The sequence below is a fragment of the Aythya fuligula genome, chromosome 17, assembly GCF_009819795.1.
Source record: "Aythya fuligula isolate bAytFul2 chromosome 17, bAytFul2.pri, whole genome shotgun sequence".
Lineage (NCBI taxonomy): Eukaryota > Metazoa > Chordata > Aves > Anseriformes > Anatidae > Aythya > Aythya fuligula.
This window is the reverse complement of record NC_045575.1, coordinates 11381124-11400581: the sequence shown is the minus strand read 5'-3', so window position 1 is coordinate 11400581 and position 19458 is coordinate 11381124. Positions and strand designations below refer to the sequence as shown.

At 39.8% G+C, this 19458-nt stretch overlaps 1 protein-coding gene across 2 annotated transcripts; it reads left to right on the top strand.

Moving 5' to 3' along the window:
- The first annotated feature begins 586 nt into the window (after nucleotides 1–586).
- ANKLE2 (ankyrin repeat and LEM domain containing 2) lies at nucleotides 587–17865 on the top strand. 2 transcript variants are annotated; one of them, XM_032198710.1, is made up of 13 exons: nucleotides 587–626; nucleotides 5171–5659; nucleotides 7927–8118; nucleotides 8946–9139; nucleotides 10102–10290; nucleotides 10589–10711; nucleotides 11086–11152; nucleotides 11854–12035; nucleotides 13646–13752; nucleotides 14640–14833; nucleotides 15799–16516; nucleotides 17046–17177; nucleotides 17548–17865. In XM_032198710.1, exons 2-13 carry the CDS (start codon nucleotides 5182–5184, stop codon nucleotides 17783–17785), a joined length of 2814 nt encoding a protein of 937 aa, XP_032054601.1. In that variant the 5' UTR covers nucleotides 587–626; nucleotides 5171–5181; the 3' UTR covers nucleotides 17786–17865. The 2 variants fall into 2 exon arrangements, with proteins under 2 accessions (XP_032054601.1, XP_032054600.1); XM_032198709.1 differs by lacking the exon at nucleotides 587–626 and adding an exon at nucleotides 686–899.
- Nucleotides 17866–19458: the final 1593 nt, after the last annotated feature.

Genomic DNA, 19458 nt, shown 5'->3' with positions numbered 1-19458 from the left:
TCGATGTAATCTTCTCTTTATTTTTTGACTTTTTGTTCGGGATTCAGAATATGCTGCACAGCCACTTCAACTTATTCTGAAGGTCTATTGTCTTGATTTTCTTCCCTCTTCTTGTACTGCACTGCCTGTATACCCTCACCATATCCGTACAATGCTGACGTTGCACATAACGAGGTGGCCAGTTTAAATCCGCTCTCTCTTTTTCTTACGATATGAGGGCCTTCCCTCGTTACGCTGTGTTTCAAACCACTCATTCCGAAAGCGCCGTGCGCGCCCTCCCTCCCACCGCGCACCGCGGCCGGGGCAGCGCGAGGCTGGCGGCGGAGGGGCCGCGGGAGGCTCGGCGGCGGCCGGGCCCGGCTGCAGGAGGGGAGCAGCGGCCCCACGGCCCCGCCACGGGGCTTCAGCCGCCCGCCTGCAGCGGCCGCCCCCGGCACGGTAAGGCCCGGCCGGGTCCCCCCTCTCCCCGCCGGGCTCGGGGCGCTGAGGCAGCGGCGCCGCCTTCCCGCCGCCCCCCGCGCGGCGCCCATGAGCGGGCCGGGCGGGAGGAGGCGCGGTCCCGGCATGCCGCGGGGCGCGTTGCCGGGGCGACGGGGCCGTTTCGCGGCGGGGCGGGAGCCGCTGAGGTACCGGGCCCGGCCCGGCGGGGAGGGGCGGCGGCGGCGGGCGGCGGGCGGGCCGCGGAATGGAGCGCTGGGCCGGGGCCGGCTGGGGCTCCCTGTGGGAGGCCGGCTGGGGCCGCTGGCCGGCCTGGGAGCTGCTGGCCGCCTGCGCCGTCATCGGCGCCGTGGGCTGGCTGCTGCGGCTGCTGGACAGGAGGCCGCGAGGCCGCCGGGCCCCGCTCGGCCCGACCGCGCCGCCCGCCGAGGGGAGCCGGCGCCGCGGCGGGAGCCGCCCAGGTGAGGGGCGCGGGGCTGGGGCTGGGGGCGGCCCCGGGGGAGCCGGGCGGCCCCGCTCGCCAGGCCCCGGCTGCCCGCTGCAGGCCTCGGTGGGCTCGGGGCCCGGCCCCGCCTCGTCGGGGAGCGGCCCTGCTGCCGCCGCCGCGGCGCTCGGAGCCCTCAGGCGGTGACCGGCGGTGGCGGCGGGGGCTCGGCCGCTGGTAGCTGCGGGTCGGAGCTGCAGCCCCCGCGGTGGGTGTGCGGCTGCAGGCAGGAGGCGACTCGCGGTGAATTCCTGGCTCGAGGGAAAAACGCGTGCTTGTGCTGCTTGTGTGCTGAAGGGCTCGATAAGCAGCGGGGGGAAAAAAGCGTTCTTGCAGTGTTTATTTACTGAAGGGTTTGATAAGTAGTGGGAAAAAAAAAAAAAAAAAAAAAAAAACACAACTGTTATTGCATTGTTAATTCACTGAAGGGTTTGATAAGGAGCGAAGAAAAAGCGACTTGTGTTCTTGCATTGCTGATTTACAGAACCATTTGATAAGTAGTGGAAAGAACAGCACTGCCACCCTTAAAAGTTGATTATTCATTCTCTCCTGGTACTGGCCTTAATTTTTTGAAGCAGATTCTGCAGTTTCATACTGACGTAGCAAGACAAAAGAAAATGTGTTTTTTTGCCCATTTTTCCAGGATTGATTAGGAAGAAGCCACAAGCGTGCGGTGACTGTTCCAGTGGTTGATGGTATTTGCAAAACCACTGAAGGTAACTTGCAAGACCTTGTGTGCTAAATTAGAGAAAAGTAACTTGCACTAGTGCTGGCCGAACTCTGGATCATTTGAATTTACATAAAATGTACTTTAAAGTTCAAATAATAACCTTTTGCAATCTGCACATACAGAACTGTCCAAATGATTATCTTAAAACAGCTGCTAGTGTGCGGGTTTGCAAGTCACACCTTTTGGTTTGGACAGATGGAAATAGGCAGTGCATTTAAAAATGCACAGATGTTTATCAGTATTAGCTAAAAGCTTAGTGTCAGTACAAACATTTCATGAAAGTTCTGTCTTATTTCTAAGCAAATTTCCAAACTCCTTAAAATAAGCCATGTTATTTTAAAAAAAAATCTTATTAATGCTGTAGTAAATAAACTGCTATGGGAGATTCAAAACAACTATGTTGCTTTGAGAAACATATCTGTGTTTCTGAACAGGAAAATACATTATCATGAAACAAGTTGGCAGGTAATTTGAATATGGCCTTTGACAGCTGGGTGAATGTTGTCACACAAACAATTTTTATCTAGAAAACTCCTCATACTGACAGATCTGAAACCAAAGATCAGTTGCTTCATGGAGGGTCTGCTTTGTCGTTTGACTCTGATGCGGTTGTACACGGTTGTAATGGATGCATTAAATAAATATTTTCTTACACTGATGAGGTTGAAAATCAAATTTTAGGCAGTAAATTGTATCAAAACTTAAGATACCAGAGAAATCACTCCTTTCCTGTGTTTTTGACTTAACCCCAAGCCAAGGAGAAAGGTTTCATGCGTGCCTGTGTGCTCTACAGATATGAACTGCACGCATTTGAGTCTGCTCTTGTGCAGCGTTTGGAATGAACATGCTGGTTCTAAACCCTAAAAATGTGAACATTTCCTGAGTTAATTCCTCAATATAAGGCCTTTCAAATTACTTTTGTTGAGGTGTTTCTGCAATAACTTTTCTTGCTCTGAGTTTTCATTTTTACCATGTTTTTTTTCCAGTTAATCTCAAAAAGGAAATGATCAGAATAGAAGGTCTTAATATTCATGTATATAACGTCAGGGCCACATTTTATCCTTAATTAAAAGAGTGGCATAAAATTTCATTAAAAAAGAATGAGAAAATTATAGAAGCAGAGAATGGTTTGGGTTGGAAGGGACCTCAGAGCCCACCCAGTTCCAACACCCTTGCCACATCAGGGGCACCTTCCACCAGCCCAGGCTGCTCCAAGCCCCCTCCAGCCTGGCCTTGGGCACTGCCAGGGATGGGGCAGCCCCAGCTTCTTGGGGCACCCTGGGCCAGGGCCTCACCACCCTCACAGCCCCTTCACGTGTATCTGCAGAGTCACAGGGCCGTGGGCAGGTCAGATAACCCTAGCAGTGAGGTTCTCTGGAGGTTCAGGCATCACGAGGGAGCTGGAATACTCTGTGGAGGTAGCATCAACTGTGTCTTTGCACAGCTTATTTTCTGCAGCTGCAATGCTCTCATTTCCCATGGCTTCTCTAAGGTTTCAGTTAGTATTTATGAAATATTTTGGGACTGAAGTGCGTGCTCTAAGAACAACATGTTTAAAAGCAGGCATTCAAAAAAAAAGGGGGAAAAAAAACACAATTACTGCTCACAGAAAACATCCCTCACACTCACATAACTATACCTGCCAAGTTAAAATATTTGAAAGTCTACCTAAAGTTTGGCATTAACATTGTTTCCATAGTTTTAGAAACTATGTCCTAGTTTTAGAAATACCATAGCTTTGAATTCTGATGCCAGTGGGAATTTTCCTTGGCTGTATTCACTATTCCAAAAATGTGTGAATACTGTGTTTTTTTATATTGAGAAGTTTCGCTCTTTGCCAACTTAACCTTCAGATGATTTAAAAGCAATGCGGTCGTGTATAGTTTGTTGATATATTTTGTGATAATGCTGTTGGCCATACAAATGAAATAAAAGGGGTGTTGGCTATACTGCAATTCTGCGATGAGGATGCAATCTTGGAATCACTTCTGAGTTTGCATGCTTTGACAGAAAGCACACCGGGCGTGTTAGGATCCCGTGTTTGAAACGCTGCAGGCCTGTGGCCCTAGGGTGCAGCCCCTCACTGCTTAAGCCTCACGTTAGTAACCCAAAGACGCACGTTGTAGTGGATGTTCTGGCTCATGCGAAGTGCTGCATTAAACCCTGTTCATAAACCAGGAGAACTCTTCAAATGACCAGGTGTTTCTCATACCATGCTTAGACAACAGAAAGTAGTGCATGGGGAGTGCTACAGGGGAGAAAAAAAATAACACCACCACAAAACCCTTTGCTTTAAATAGAAAGAAATAGTCCTAGCTGAGTTCCTGATCCATGCCTTGGTGTGCAAATACAACTGTTTAAATAATATTTTTACTTCTTCCTTTTGGGAAACAGTAACTTGCTTGAATTGGTGCTAAAAATGTCACAAGCACCAGCCCCAGGCATGAACTGGTTAGCTGGTGAGGGAAAGGCCGAGTTAAGGAGGAGCGAAAACAAGCTAAAGGAGCACGGCAGCGTAATCGTTCCTGCCGTAACGCTGTCATTTCTAAATCATGTACAGCAGGGAACATTCACAGCCTTTATGGTTATATGGATGTAGGATCTAATGAAATAACATGGAAGCTTTTTATGTTACTGAACGCCCCAAATCCTGTATTTTTTACGTTTAAAGGCTTTTCACAGCAAGTAATTGGTACTGGCATCATGTCTTCAGTATCTTTTTGCTGCCCATGTGGAAGCTGTAAGTGTGTGGGTAATGTGGAAGGAACTAAGCAGGGAAATTTACGGTGTTGTACTGGAGAGAAGGGTTTTCCTTTGGAAATACAGAAATTCTTTCAGCTGCTGCTCTTTGTCAAGGAGGGAAATGTGAAAAGATCAACTGTTTTTCTGGCTTCTTGCTGTCAAAACGGGGGCTGGGAAAAAAAACATGTTGTGTAAATAGTTCCAGCCTTGAGTCACTGCCAGAGATAGACTCCTCTGGCTGCTGCATCATGCTTCCGTCTTACACTTTTTTCAGCTAGAAATTCTTAGTGAAATAACAGTAATAGCGACTGTGCCTCTAGCTGTAGGCACTGTCTAACCTGAGTCTTGCGGTATCTATCGTGTCCTGCTATGCCATTACTCACCCCAGTTGTTCATTTCCTGACAAGAGTCAAATATTATCCCTGCCTGTCATAAATTTTCATGCATAAACATTCTGGATTGAATTTACATTCTGAAAGTGTTAAAGAAATTTTAAAAGAACAAAACAAAATAAAACGTACATTGTAAATACACTTTCGTGTATTTACAAGTATTCGTGAGAGGAGAGGGAATAATGGTTAAAGGCTCGTGGCTTGAAAACTCTACTGTTGTGTTGGGTTGAAAAATATTTTGCCTTCTCTGCATCTGCATTCATCTCCTCAGAATCAGAACAATAGTTACAAGATACTTTTTGTTTTAATACAGCATTTAAATAGTAGGAGAAAGGTCGTTGGTCTTTACAGTTCATCTCATCTCTTTTTTCCCCGCGCCTCCAGGTGAAATAACAATGGATGCAATATTATCCCGACTGAAGCAGCTCACCCCTGATGAGCTTAGAGAAGAAGTTGTAAGAGCAGGACTCAAGTGTGGGCCCATTACCGCGACTACTAGGTTTATTTTTGAAAAAAAGTTGGCTCAGTTTTTGTTGGAGCAGCAAGGAGCATTGGAAGAAAAAGGATCAGGTTGGTCAGAGGCTGCTGCTGGAAATGTCCCATCTGACAGCAGCCAGGCAGAATCTCAAAAGGCTTTGAAAAATGCAGTGCTGAATCACAACCATGAGGGAAACGTTCCCGAAGAGGGAGACTTTGGGTACTGTGTGGGTCTGAACCCTCCAGAAGAAGAAGCTGTGATGCACATGAACTGTTCGGCTCCAGTCTGTGGAGCAGGATATGCTGATTCACAGATGAGTGCTCAGATGCCATCCAGTGATCCTCCGCTCTACTATGGTGTTTGTCCTGTTTATGATGACATATTGGCAAGAAACGGTAAATGTCATATGTGTGTTTCTGAGGTGCTCAAATCTGGCCTGTGCTTTCCATATTGTATAGTAAAACAAAGTATTATTTTCTGAGGAGTGTTTTCCGTTATATCCAGTTACATATCACTGTAAATTGAGGCAGTAAAGGTGAGTGGATACCAAATATGAGCAAAAAGCATTTGTTTGTGAAGCATGAATGCACATGATTTTACACTATTAAAATTGCCATGACTTCCTCACCTTTCTTTTTCTCCCTTGAGGAAAAAAAGGAGAGGAAGAACTAAGTGAATAGTAGCAGTCTTTTCAAAAAATGAAATAATTTCTGTTGTGCAGGAATTAATTGTGGGCATATCTGTGTGAATCAGTATTAAGAAACATTGGGCCAGTATTTAAAGGACTAAGCTTTAATAATTATTAACAAATGTATTTTATGTAAGTTACAAATAACTTTGCTAGTTCAGATATGACATAGGGCAAACAGCGAGGAAGCAATTTTAGCCAATCAGCTGGGACATGGTCACACTGTTGTTGTTTTGGTTTCCATACAATCCCATAGCTACGTTATTCAGGACTTTTTCATTTAGGACCTAAACTGAATGTCTGTTCTGTGACGTCCTTCTTATTAGCCCTTACAGTCAGACTGAGAGTTCAGTGATACTTGTGTGGTTTAATGAGGAGGTAGATGTATAAGAAACTGTTACAGAAAGTACTCTGCAGAACTAAGACATGTTGATTTTGATAATGTGATTACTTTGAGTTTAGAATCCATGCTGTACTCCCATTTGACCAGTTAAGTCAGTCTGGAAAATCAGGATGGTATTTCAGCCTTTTTAAAATTCCTTTCCTGAAGTCCATCACAGACTGCAACTGTGCTGTTTCAGTGTGAGTTGAAGACATGAATTTGAGGAATGACATATGAAGTTGCCTCTCAGCACACATACACACACACACACAGAAAGTTTGACTATTAAGAGATTAATTCTGTGTATTTTGCTTTCTAAGACAGCAGACCTTTATTATAATACTCAAATTCTTTATTACAAATGATTTTCCTAGCATAATCTATATTATGCTTTATTACGTTATTAGAATCCATGTTCTGTAAAACACTGTAAGACATAATGTGGTTTCTTCTGCTCTGTGCTTGTGCCAGACTTGCCCCAATTTCTCTCTGTCTGTGACAAGTATTATCTTAAATTGGACATACACAGTTGGTTTTTTTTACTTCCAACAATAACCATTTTACAATCATATCTAGATAAGACATTTTTTCTGTAAAGCAGATGGTACAAATACCACTGTGCTACTATTTTAGGTGCTGATTGAAGCTGTGGGTTTTTTTTTCTTGTTCCTGTATATAGCACTTACTGAATCTTTTGAGGCATGGAAATACAGTTATGAAACATCCCAGCTGTTCTGCCATAGTATTTGATGCACATGAAAATCCTCTACTCTAGGTATAGCTTAGCTGAAAAAAAATCTTTCTCCTTCTTTTGTACCCCTCCTGTGCCTTTAATTCCTCTCAAGAATAAAAAAGTAATCTTAGAAATAAACAATCAAAAAGCTATTTATTCTATCATCAATTGAAGCTAAAATGATCTAACAAATTTCATATTTTCCTTTCTGTCTTAATGCCAGTTGGTATCAAGAGGCATTGGTCATTCTTCACATTTCATCTGTAAATACTGCCATAAGGAATCACCAAATGACCTAGTGGCAGGCTTACAGTAGTGCATAAAGCGTCATGCACTGTGAGGCAGTAGTGAATATTTGTTCTCATAGAAAAGATATTCCCGTATCTTAAGTTGAACAGAGTTACTTAAATGTGGAAGGAGAGGAAGGAGAATGGTTTGATTGCCATCTGAGGTTCTGTGTAGAAGTCTTAAGTTACGACAGTGGGTTGGTCACTTACATAGCTGAACTTCCTGCACAGAAAAACATGGAAAATAGTGCAGGGTGCAGCTCTGAGTTTGCTTTTCAGTCTAGATGTGAAATACTCTGATATAGAAACTGGCTGTTTATAAAAGAGATCTTTAAAACGCTGATTAATGTGAACATTCACTGTACAGATAGCACCTGATGTTAGTTGGAATGTGTAACGTTCTTCCTCTCAGTTTCCTATGATAAAATTTAAATAGGCTTTGATTCTTTTGCCATGTTCGTAGAGAAACAGTTTATGACCAAACTGGAAGGATAGTCTGATAATTTTATAATCCGTTTCTAGGAACAAATCTGAGGTATTGAAATGCCAATGTTGATTTTACATTGTTTCAGAGAGAATACATGTTTATGAAGATAAAAAAGAAGCTCTCCAAGCTGTTAAGATGATTAAGGGTTCCCGTTTTAAAGCTTTTTCAAACAGAGAAGATGCTGAGAAATTTGCTAAAGGAATTTGTGATTACTTTCCATCTCCAAGCAAGTCCTCCTTAACTTTGTCTCCAATGAAAACAGGATCATTTAACAGAGGTTAGTGAGAGTATTCGTGTGTGCTGTAGATACAATATGCAATCTCGTATTTTTTTTTATCAGAAAAGAACCGACCACTTCATACCCAATGTACTTATAACAAGAAAAAAATCAAAGTGATAGAGTGAAGCATCTTAATGAATCGCAATTGGTTTGTTGTGATAAAGTTGTTACTTTTAAAATGATTGCCTTTGTACTGTGAAATACTGTGAAATTTTACGCTAAAAAATATTGCTACTCTTTCAAATCTGAAATGTTGTTAACAGCCTGCAGAGATATGTTGCTTAATAGCATCTGGCTATATTTGGTGGAATTTGATTATACTTGTGGACTTCAGGAGTTTCAGGTTTAATAAGGCGCAGGTAAAATTGCACAGTATATTAAAACTGTACTTAATTGTTCTGTAAGGTCTTATATTCAGAAATAAAATTGTAACCCATGACTGTATTTCACAGTGTTCCCAGTTGCTAGATTAAAGTGACTTGAATCATATAATTGCAAAAGCAATTTCAAATATTCAAGAAGTTCTTATTTCTTGTAGAATTTTGCTTTCAGTTTTGGAAGCAGATTAGTAGCTACACAATTTTTTAGTCCATATTAACTCTGAAAGTTTCACAAGACAATTGAGTCATATTTTCCTTCCTACCTGTTACTATCTACTAGTATGTTGAAATGTCTTGTCAATAATATATATATATATATATATATATTTCTTTACATTAATGAGGCAAAATTAATACTTTAGATTAAAAGATTTTGATGGTGGTATTAAAGTAGTGATCACTTTAAAGAATGCATATAGAAGTATGATACTTTTGTTTTAATAGATGGCTTATGCTCCCCTGAGATGGAAACTGCTAATAAGGAAAGGGCCAACAGTTACAAAAGTCCACGTACTCAGGATCTTACTGCTAAACTTCGGAAAGCTGTTGAGAAAGGAGATATATCAACGTTTTCAGAACTTATTTGGAGCAACCCTCGCTATCTGATTGGATCTGGAGACAATCCAACGGTTGTGCAGGTAAAAAAATAAAAATATAAAAAAATCCCGGTTCCAGTTTAGTGATTTAACTTTGAGGCCTGACAAGCAGAACTGGAATTAATGTTGTTCCCGCTCTTCCTTTGAAAAAACTTCTTTCCACGGTGCACAGTTTCTCCGTGTTTACTGATACTAGCTGGAAGCTAACAGAAATGTGGCTGTTGTCTGTCTTTCAGAAGTGCCCCCAGGATAGTTGAGTTTGCTTTGCTTCAGAAGAGCTAAAGAAATGGAGTATGCAGTTTTTGAGGGAAATAATAGTTTTGACCAGTAACGAAGAATAGCCTTGTCTTCATGTGGTATTGATAACTTTCAACCAGGATTTTTTAATGGAATGGTATTATGGAACAGGGGAGTGTCTAGGCTGTGACTAGATGATCCTACAGCACTGCTTACCTTGGGACCACCATGCTGTAAATTTCAAAACATGCTGTGGATCTAAAATTCACTCGTAACTTACCATTTAGCGAAGACTGGCAATCACATGTTAACAACTAACTTGTATCAGACCAGCTTTGTGAGGCTGTTAACATTTAGTATGTAATGTGTTACAGTGCAATGAATTTTATATATATACACCTTTCTTCTTGCTCTATTTACATAGTGTGCTTCCTATCTCCTTTTATTATGTAGTACCTTAATATGCCTTCTTTGCTACGTATTTGCCCTAAATGTCAAAACAGACTATGGCTGAGTGTAAGGATAATGTAGTCAATTTTAAGAATAATGTGGGTATGTAGATACATGTCTTCACAGTACTGTATAACTTATTGCAGCTCTGAATGTTTATCTACTGTTTTGTAAATATATTTTCCTAAGATAATATTAAGAAATAACAATCTAAATATAAGACTGTGGGAACCTTTGAATTTTCATCGTTAAATCAGTAGAGAGTGTGAGTGTTTAGATTTCTGTTCATTCTAATGTTAAGTCTTTTTTGTTTTCAGGAAGGGTGCAGGTACAATGTCATGCATGTTGCTGCCAAAGAGAATCAACCTGGTATCTGCCAGTTATTACTGGACACTTTGGAAAATCCTGAATTTATGCGGCTTATGTATCCAGATGATGATAGTACAATGTTAAAGAATCGCATCCGATATATTGTTGACCTTTACCTTAATACACCAGATAAAATGGTAAGATTTGTACTTTTGTCAGTTTCTTACTATTATGAAAACAACTGGAAGGGGTTAAGGAAGTGCAAGGGAGAAGGAAAGACAATAGAAAGGGTCATTTCTAGGAAAAATGAGCTGTTCATGGGTTTTGTATTTTTTAATGATCATTATTCCACAGTATGGTGAGAAATGATCTGTTAAGAGCTTGGTCAATCAGTCACAACATTCGGTTACTTTTTCTAGTCTCAAAATAAAGTACAGGGGATTGACTTTATTGTGTTTCCAAATATATGTGAATTTTCCCTCCTTCCCATCACAGGGATTTGATACTCCATTGCATTTTGCCTGCAAGTTTGGGAATTTGGATGTTGTTAATGTGCTTACCTCACACCCAGCTATTGTAAAAAATCCAAGGAACAAATACGATCAAACTCCAGCAGAAGTAAGTCTCTCAGTGTCCACAACAAAATTATTATGCCTTAGTAGTATTTTTCAAGTTTGAATGTTTACTGACCTACTGTAGATAGAAGTCTGAGATACTAGTGCCATGATTAGAGTGTAAATCTCTGATAACATTAAAAATATTTTGTGTTGATTATATCCAAAAGAAAGTTCTGGATTTTATGATTCCCTGTTTTTTCTTTAGTGTCCATTTTATGGATGTGGATGTATTTTAGTGGTTAGTTCAACTATGAATTAAAAGAACTGGATGAGATTGGTAGAAGCCAGTAATGTGACTATTCAAGAACTCATTGCAGTTGACTGGAGATTGATGCCTTATGTTTTATTAATAAACAACTAATATTATATTAACAGGTAGTGTGTGAGAGAAGCAAGAATAAATCTGCAGAATTGAAAGAAAAACTAAGAGAGTATTTGAAAGGTCTGTATTCAGAGTTTTATACCATATCAGGCATATTATACCTTTTATTTTTCACCAGGACCTTTGCTATCTTCTTTGTTTTCTGTAGCATTTCTGTTCATAAGTGGTGCTACCGTAAAGTGCTGTAAAAAAATCAAAAAGAAACTCTAGAACTGGCAAGGAACAGAAAACTTACTGTGTCTTTTAAATTATGTGGTCAGTACTCTTACTGGATGGATCACAAGGGTTTCTTCATAGCTCTGTACGGCAGTCATGGCCCGTATTCTATCCAATGAGTCTATAGCAGCAAATTTAATCTAAAAGCAAACAAAAGCCCTCTACAGAGCAGGTTTATTTGTCATGTTTGGAAGCTATGTAATTTCCTTGACGTGAAAGATTTCCCTGTTTTGTCATGTGTGAATTTGGGCATTTGAAAAACTAGGTTTTGAACTTTGCTGACAAGCTTTAGGAATTGTCGTGTGTATCAATGCATGTATTTTTGCATTTGAGAGGGAAGGGAGCCTGAACTGCATTACAACCTGCAAGCAGTCAATAAAAACTGAAACAGTGAGTTTGAATCAGGAGCATTACAAGTATACAAGCATTACAAGTATTCTTACTAATGAAAGTCAGATGGTAAAGTAGAAAGATTGATTTTCTTGGAAGAAACAGCAGGCTAACGTAACATGAAGTTAAGAAAGCTTTGTATTACTGTATTTGAGGTCGATACTATGTACCGCTGCTGAGAGCAGAAGACAATTCCTCAGCTCCTGTAATTGGTGCACCCTGGTCACCGGATCAGACAGACGAGATCCCCCAGACACCTTTATCTAAATACCCTGGCAGCCCCAAAGATCCAGTGTTGTCTATAAGAGCTTTTGCAGGCCCCATGAGCCCCTCAAAGGTAAGGATATAACGAGAACTCCATCCAACTCTAATGCCTTTTTTTCCCTTTTTTTATTTTTTTTCCTCCAGTAAGGAGAAAACACACAGTACATTGTTGCTGCTGTTATAGATCGTGGCTTTCTTAATCTTGAACAGGGTTTTCTTCCATAGTGAGGGAACACTACAGAATCTTTTATTGCTGAAAACACAGATACAGGTGGCGTAAGTAAGAGTGGAAATTTCATAGAATCAGCGAATGGTTTGGGTTGGAAGGGACCTTAAGGATCACCCAATTCCAACCCCCTGCCATGGGCGGGGACACCTCCCACCAGACCAGGTTGCCCAAAGCCACATCCAGCCTGGCCTTGAGCACTGCCAGGGATGGGGCAGCCAGCCACAGCTTCTCTCTGCAGAAGCCAATCTAGTCGAAGGAAAGTTGTTCTGTTCTTTTTGTTAATGTATTCTATTTTAATCATTTTGGTCAAAGAGTACTCTTTGACAAACCTTGCATTGTCTCACAGATAATTTCTCTAACTTTCTAATGCTAAACAAGCCTTTACGTGTTGCTATGAACTGGGTTAAAAAAAATACATCTTTGTCTCATTTCTAGAAAGTTTGAAGTAGTTCATCATGCCTTTGCTTCTTGAATTAATGTTCATATTTTTTTCTAAATGGAAAAGCTGATGAGGAAGTAGTGGCTACTGGATAGTTTTGAAAGAGTAGTGATTGTATAGTAGGAAAAGTCTTTTGTTTTCATGAAGAATACTTAGATACCAGTGAAATGTACTTTAAATTTATAGGCATTTCCTTGACTCTTGTTTCATATGACCATGCTGACAGTACAACAGCTTTAGACGTAGTGAGTAAATGAGATTAAGAATGTTCCGTCTTGTGATGCTTCAATTCCTACGGGACAGAGTTCTACGAAAATGCTTAAGATTTTTTGCTTGCAAAGATGCTTTTTGATCAATTTACTGTTCACCTGACAGAAATGTAAATATGCTTTATACTTGAAAATTTTTACATAGGGTGTAAATAATGCATTATTTTGATTGGTGACATACTGTTAGAGATCCTAGTCACTGTTGCATGTATAAAGGCATAAAGTTCAGGAGTTCAAATTCAAACTTCTGAATAAACAGCAAGAATATATTATGACAATCGAAACAAGTCTGTGGAATCAGATACATACATGTAAAAACACCACCTTTGCATCGTGGAAGCCTCTAAACAAATGAGCATTTGTCATTAAATAAAATTATAATGTTGTAAGACACACTTCGTATTTCCTGCTGCATACAAATTAAAACCACCTAGGCCTAGTATCAATACAGATTACGTAAAGGTGGTTATATACTATCATCATTATTCTTTTAATGAACAGTTATGAGACCAAAGTAAGCTAATAAACACACGGGGAGGAATAACCTTAGATCCAAAATGAGATGTTTCATAGCTAGAGTTGAGCAATACTTGTGGCAGAACCTGAATTTTTTTGACTAGAGACTGAACATGTAGACAGAGCACAGCAAAATGTCTTCTAGACCTTATAGGTAGGCATTGTGCCAGCACTGATTTACTTTCATATTGTATGTGGTGATTTTTAAAAAATTATTTCTTTTTTTAAAGGCTGAAGAATTTCGCAGGCTGTGGAAGACTCCACCCCGAGAGAAAGCTGGCTTCTTTCACAATGTCAGGAAATCTGATCTGGAAAGAGGTGTTGAAAGAGTTGGAAGGTATCTAATAGAGTATCAGTATAGAGAATTAGTAATAGCACAATTAAAAGCAAAACACTTGTACTAAGAGTACAATTATTACTTAGTGAACATCTGTTTGGGCAAAAGTTATTTGCCAGAAATATTTTATAGACTATATTGTGCTTGGATTTTTACTGTTCTTTTGTGTGAACAAAATACTTCAGCTAAAACTATGAGACATGGCTTTCCAGCTTTGCCAATAACAAAATATTTCGGTTTTGATGATACATACTGAATGCTTTTCCCAAACATTCACTCAACTGATTTGTTAGGAGATCTAAAATTATGCTCAAACTACTTATTCTGGAAAATGTGGAACTATTAAAAAGATAGCAGAATGAAAAGGTCCTAATACAAATGTTCTGCTTTACAAAAACCGTGTGTGTGTTATCATGTGTCCTTGCTGTTAAAATACCTTGTATCAGCAATATATAGAGAAAAACCATACTTCGTTTCCAGCTGATCACAGTCCTTTCCTTAAAAGAACCCCTTGCTTCCTCTTACCTTCTCCCATTCCAAAATAATAAGAAAGAAAGCTATTAAATGGAGTGTCATTCAAATTATGCCTACATCGGTGTGGATTCATGTCCATCTGATGTCTAGATACAGTCAGCTTAAAAATTGAAATGTATGGTGCTAACTGTAAAAACAGGTAACATTTGAAAAATATTCTAAAGAAACACGATGCTATGCTTGCTAACAGCATGTGTATCGCTTGCACAGACTGTTGATTGTTGCGGGATTGTGTTGCCTAGTTGCACATTTATACTCCTATTAATAGCTGATAAAATGTATTCAGAAAAAAGTTATTGTCAAACTAATATTTATGTCTTCACAAATGATTCGTTTTATTTTATTTATTGCAGGGAGTTAGCTCATGAACTGGGGTTCCCGTGGGTTGAATACTGGGAATTTCTGGGCTGTTTTGTTGATCTGTCTTCCCAGGAGGGGTTGCGAAAATTAGAAGAGTACCTGAGTCATCGGGAAATGAGCGAAAAGGCTCAGCAAGAGACAGGGGAAAATGAAACCTGCAATAGATTTAAAACTCCACATCCTTCTGGTAAGAAAAAGGCAAATGTTGCAAACAACAGGTTGTACCTAGGGAGAGGAGGGAGGGAAAAGCATGGTGCCCAGGGAAATGGTATTCACCTATTGTGGTTGCTATTATTAATCTGTTATCCAAACAGTCTGATTAGAGCATTGAAAAAGTAGCTAACAACAATGTGAACATGGGAGAATTAGAACAGACCTCATTAGATGTTCTTTATCTTATATTAGAAGTTATTTACGTGATTATAGCCCCTAAATGAAATTCCTGTAAGAATGTTCTGCTTTCAGTATGTTTTTTTCCAGAGCATTTGGAAATTTCTTTGTAGATTATGGAATTTTGTAATCCACAGATACAGAATAAATAACTTCTTAAATTACTGGAGTAGCTATTTACACTTCAGGATGAAATTGAGACTCAACAAAACCCAGGAAGCTTTTAAAACACCTTAAATCACTGCTTGCTATGTATTTATGGACTACACACACTGCTCCCAAATCTTTGTGCTCCTTCCTCATTTCCTTTGTGATTATGGATCTGAAGGAGCTCTGATACTGGGATAAACCTGGGCGGACAAAACCCTGAAGGATAATCATTGGAGTAGTTGTAAGCATCTGTTCCGTTGAGGAGACAGAAACGTGCACTGTTCCATATTAGTAATGTTTTCCTAGCCTATTCTGCTTTTGGATTTTATCCTTTTGTTGCTGGCTAATGATTGAATTAAGGAGTGTAAGAAACAAGGTTCTCAAACAGTTAGGATATAAAAGGTTAGTTGCAAAAAAGATTGATCCATGAGGTTGTCATTTTGCATTGTAGGTTTAAGTTGCGTTAGTTCAATCTGCTGCATAAATAAAATTACAGAGGGCCTCAATAAATAAAGTAAGGCATAAAGACTGGTTTTGTTCCTAGTTTATTTATTTGATGGGAGTTCTGTTGCAAGTCAGCTTATGTGTTGCTCTTATTAAAATTGTTTACAGGCAAGAGTAAAAAGTGCTGCAATTCTATTTCTGTTGGAGCATTTTTGGATGAGGATGATGATGACATGAGCTTAGAAGAAATTAAAAACAGACAAAACGCAGCACGGAATAACAGCCCACCTATTGTGTCCAAAGAACCTAGCATCGATGCTATTGGAGACTCTGAGTGTGATATCTTGTCGCTGGAGCGTACAGTAAACATCATAGAAACATCAGATCACCCCAGGCACTACGAAAAGGTGGCTTCTTCCAGCAAAAATGGATTTTGTAATCCTGTGGCCAGTGAAAGGATAATTAATGACAGAAAGCACTTGCGTGATGGAGAAGAATGTCGCGTATTGCCCATTTGCAGTGTGATGTCAGAATTTGAAAGCCTGACCTTCCGAGAACAAGAGGACGCAGGAGAATCAAATAAAATCAGTGAAAAAACTGTGAACGAGAGAATTCTGGCTCAAAGAATAAGTCAGGGTAGAATAGCCAAGGACCAGCTGGATAAGACCTGCTATGCGGTTGCACTGGCAAGTTCTTCTGAGGCAAGTGCTACAGGTAAACCTGGAGAGGCCAAGTTAAGGACAGAGCACAAAATACCATCAGAAAAGGAGCGATTGTCCATGGAATCTGGAATTCAGACTAATAAGGCACAAATATGTCAAGAGCCTCCTTCCCACAAATTTCTGTTGAAGACTTCACCCACAAATAAGAAATTATTTCTGCTTGGGTATGAATCATCTTTTATTTGTCCTTTGGTCCATCTACGCAAAACAAAATGCTTTTTGTAGTATCACTGGCAGCAAGGTCAAGTTCACGTGAAACTAAGCAATGTTTATTAAGGTGCTTCAGTGCTTGTACAGTAGCCATACAGCTCTTGCAATTAATTACCTGAATACTGTATCTGAAATGCAAAGAACAAAGACAAAACCTTTCCAAATCACAGTTTCAGGTAACTTTGTTGTTTACTATTCATCTGATGGACTTGTAACTTCATGGTGAGCCTAGTTTAGGTTAACAAAGTGTTTACTATACTGTTGGGATGTCCTCAGATTAAGTTTTCAAAACTTTTAAAATGAGGCTGCTGTGTAATAATGGACAGTTACTTATAGCTGGACCTGCTGGAAAAAGTTCATACAGAAACTGTTTATAGAGGAACATGGGTAATTTGCTTTTATAAAAAAAGTTTCAGAATTGGGATGGCTTATTGCCTGGACAGATGTGTCATTCTCTTTTATCTTGTTCTGTTTTTATTCTAGGGAACAGCCCTCGAAGCTGGACAGCGATGTCTTAGCAGCTATAGAAGCAGAACAGATTGATCCACAGAAGTACCCCCTTATTTACAAATGGAAACATGCGGTGCAGTCATACTCGTCATCTGACAGGCAAAGGTATTGCTGCAAAGCCAAACAAATGAGCCACAATACCTATGGCACTAACCAAGCTCAGGTGGATTTTGCTCCTAATGCCCCTTTTTTTATGGGAGCATTGGACCAAAATTGTCACGGTGCTTCACAAGCACCTGCTCCTTCTCTGTGGCCATTCTGGAGAAAATTACATTTCATTAATTAAGCAACATGTCTAAATCAATGTGATATATTTGTGCTGTCACTTTCTCTTCTCAGACATCAGTTACAGTGCTTCTCTGATGGTAAATTATTTCTAAGACTGACTTGCAGGTGACACCAAGTAACACTACTGCTCGCTCGCTCTATTGCAGTTTTCTTAACGAAATGCAAAATGCCTTTGTCTTTCTTCCAGTTGGCCAAGTCCGGCATTGAAGGGAAGATACAAGTCCCAAAGCACTGCTGCTGGCCCACCAAATGCTTCAGTGTATTCTAGTCCAGGAAGAAACAGTCCTGTGACAGGAAGTCCAGGGAAATATGGCAATGCTGCCTCATTCTCTCCAGACCCTGGGAGCCCTGGGCGCTACAGTCCAGCTTGTATCAACCATGCGCTGTTAAAACTGCGTTATTTTTCAGAGCCTCCTACTCACTAAACTATGATTTATTTTCCTGGAACTTTAATTATATTTTCATTGTTAGAGTGGAGGAAAAAATTACAATGTTACTAAAGTGACATGAGGTTTGCACTTGGCTATTTATTTTTCCTCAATTGAGGACAAATCTATGTTGCAAAAATTGAATATATGTCTTTATGCCATATATGAGATGATAGATTACTGGTGATATGCAAGAAGTTAGTGACAGTCAGTGCAGGTGTCCAGTAGCTATGAATTAACCCTTGTTGCCAGTAGAGCAGTGAGCTGAACCTTTACTTAGAAATGGTGGTATTTTACTATCACCAGCTGTCATCACAATTAACTCATTAGCCCTCAACTACATTTCTTTGCCTGGATAGTCTGAAGGAAGCACATCAGCAGCAAAGTCTTACCAGAAATCTTATTAGAAGTAATGGATGGCAAGCTGTAAAATGTTCTTCCACTTGCAGGGGAACATGGCAATTGAAAAGCCTAAGGCAGAGCCTCAGTAACAACCACCTTCCAATGATGGGTATGAGTGTGATACCCTTGTGCATAATCAGCCAGCAGGTTGATCTAGATAGTTGAATGCACACACACATATATGCACACATATATATGTATGCATGTATTTACACAGAAAACCTCAAATTTTACCTGATCTGAGGCTGTTACAAACACCATGATACTAATGAGTGTTTTAGTAAAGGAGCACTGTAGAAATTACTGGTATTCTGCTAAAGGTTAGTTTTAAGTTTAAAAGATAAAATTAGTTTGTTTTTCCCCACGAAAGCTTTTAACATTAGCAGATGTTAATAGTTATTACAGAAAAGCACATCAGCAATAATTTCAGCAAGTTTACCAGCAACATACCTTAATGGTCTAGTTTGTAATATATTACAGTGGTATGCAGTGGCCTGTGATACAGCTACTTATTTCCCAACTGTTAAGAGATGAGTAAGAACTATTTTCACTGAAATCTACACTTTCACTATGCCTCTAGCCTAGATGTGGTAATGATCTTTTACTACAGCAGTCAAAAATTTTATTCTTTCTTTAGCCTTCCGTAAAAATGACTTATTTTGACAGCACAATGCTGAGACTGAAGACTGCTTTTTCAAAAACTCAAGACAGTTTAATGTTTGTAACGTTGCTTGAAAGAAAGCTTCCAGAAAGAGGTCTCTAGTGCTGCTGTTTTAAATAAATACATTTAAAAAGGAAACAGAAAAAAAAAAAGGCAAACTATCTTATATTTACAACACAAAACTGATTAGAAAAATAATTAAAACCTTAAAAGGCTGTGCAATTAAAATAAAAAAAAAAAAAAAAAAAAAGGTGGATTAGGATTCATGGATGCCACATGGAATGTGAGTAGATAGCCTTCTGGGACTTTTGTAACCTACATGTATGGCTAAAGAAACACTAATGGTAGGCAGGCTGTTATCACTTAGTACTGGTCCCTTCACCACCTGTAGCTCTCACCGGTACAGAGCCTGGCTTTACAAATACAAACCTTAACAGGATTGATGGCTATTGCTCACTAGTGACTGTTTCATACACACTTAAATGGCTTCATTATTTGGTATAAACCTGAAAACTGCACTTAATGCTTTTGCAAGCTCAATAGTGCCTTTTGTAACATACCTTTTTAATTAAACTTTTGTTCTTTTAAAGCTTAAAAAAGTGGCACC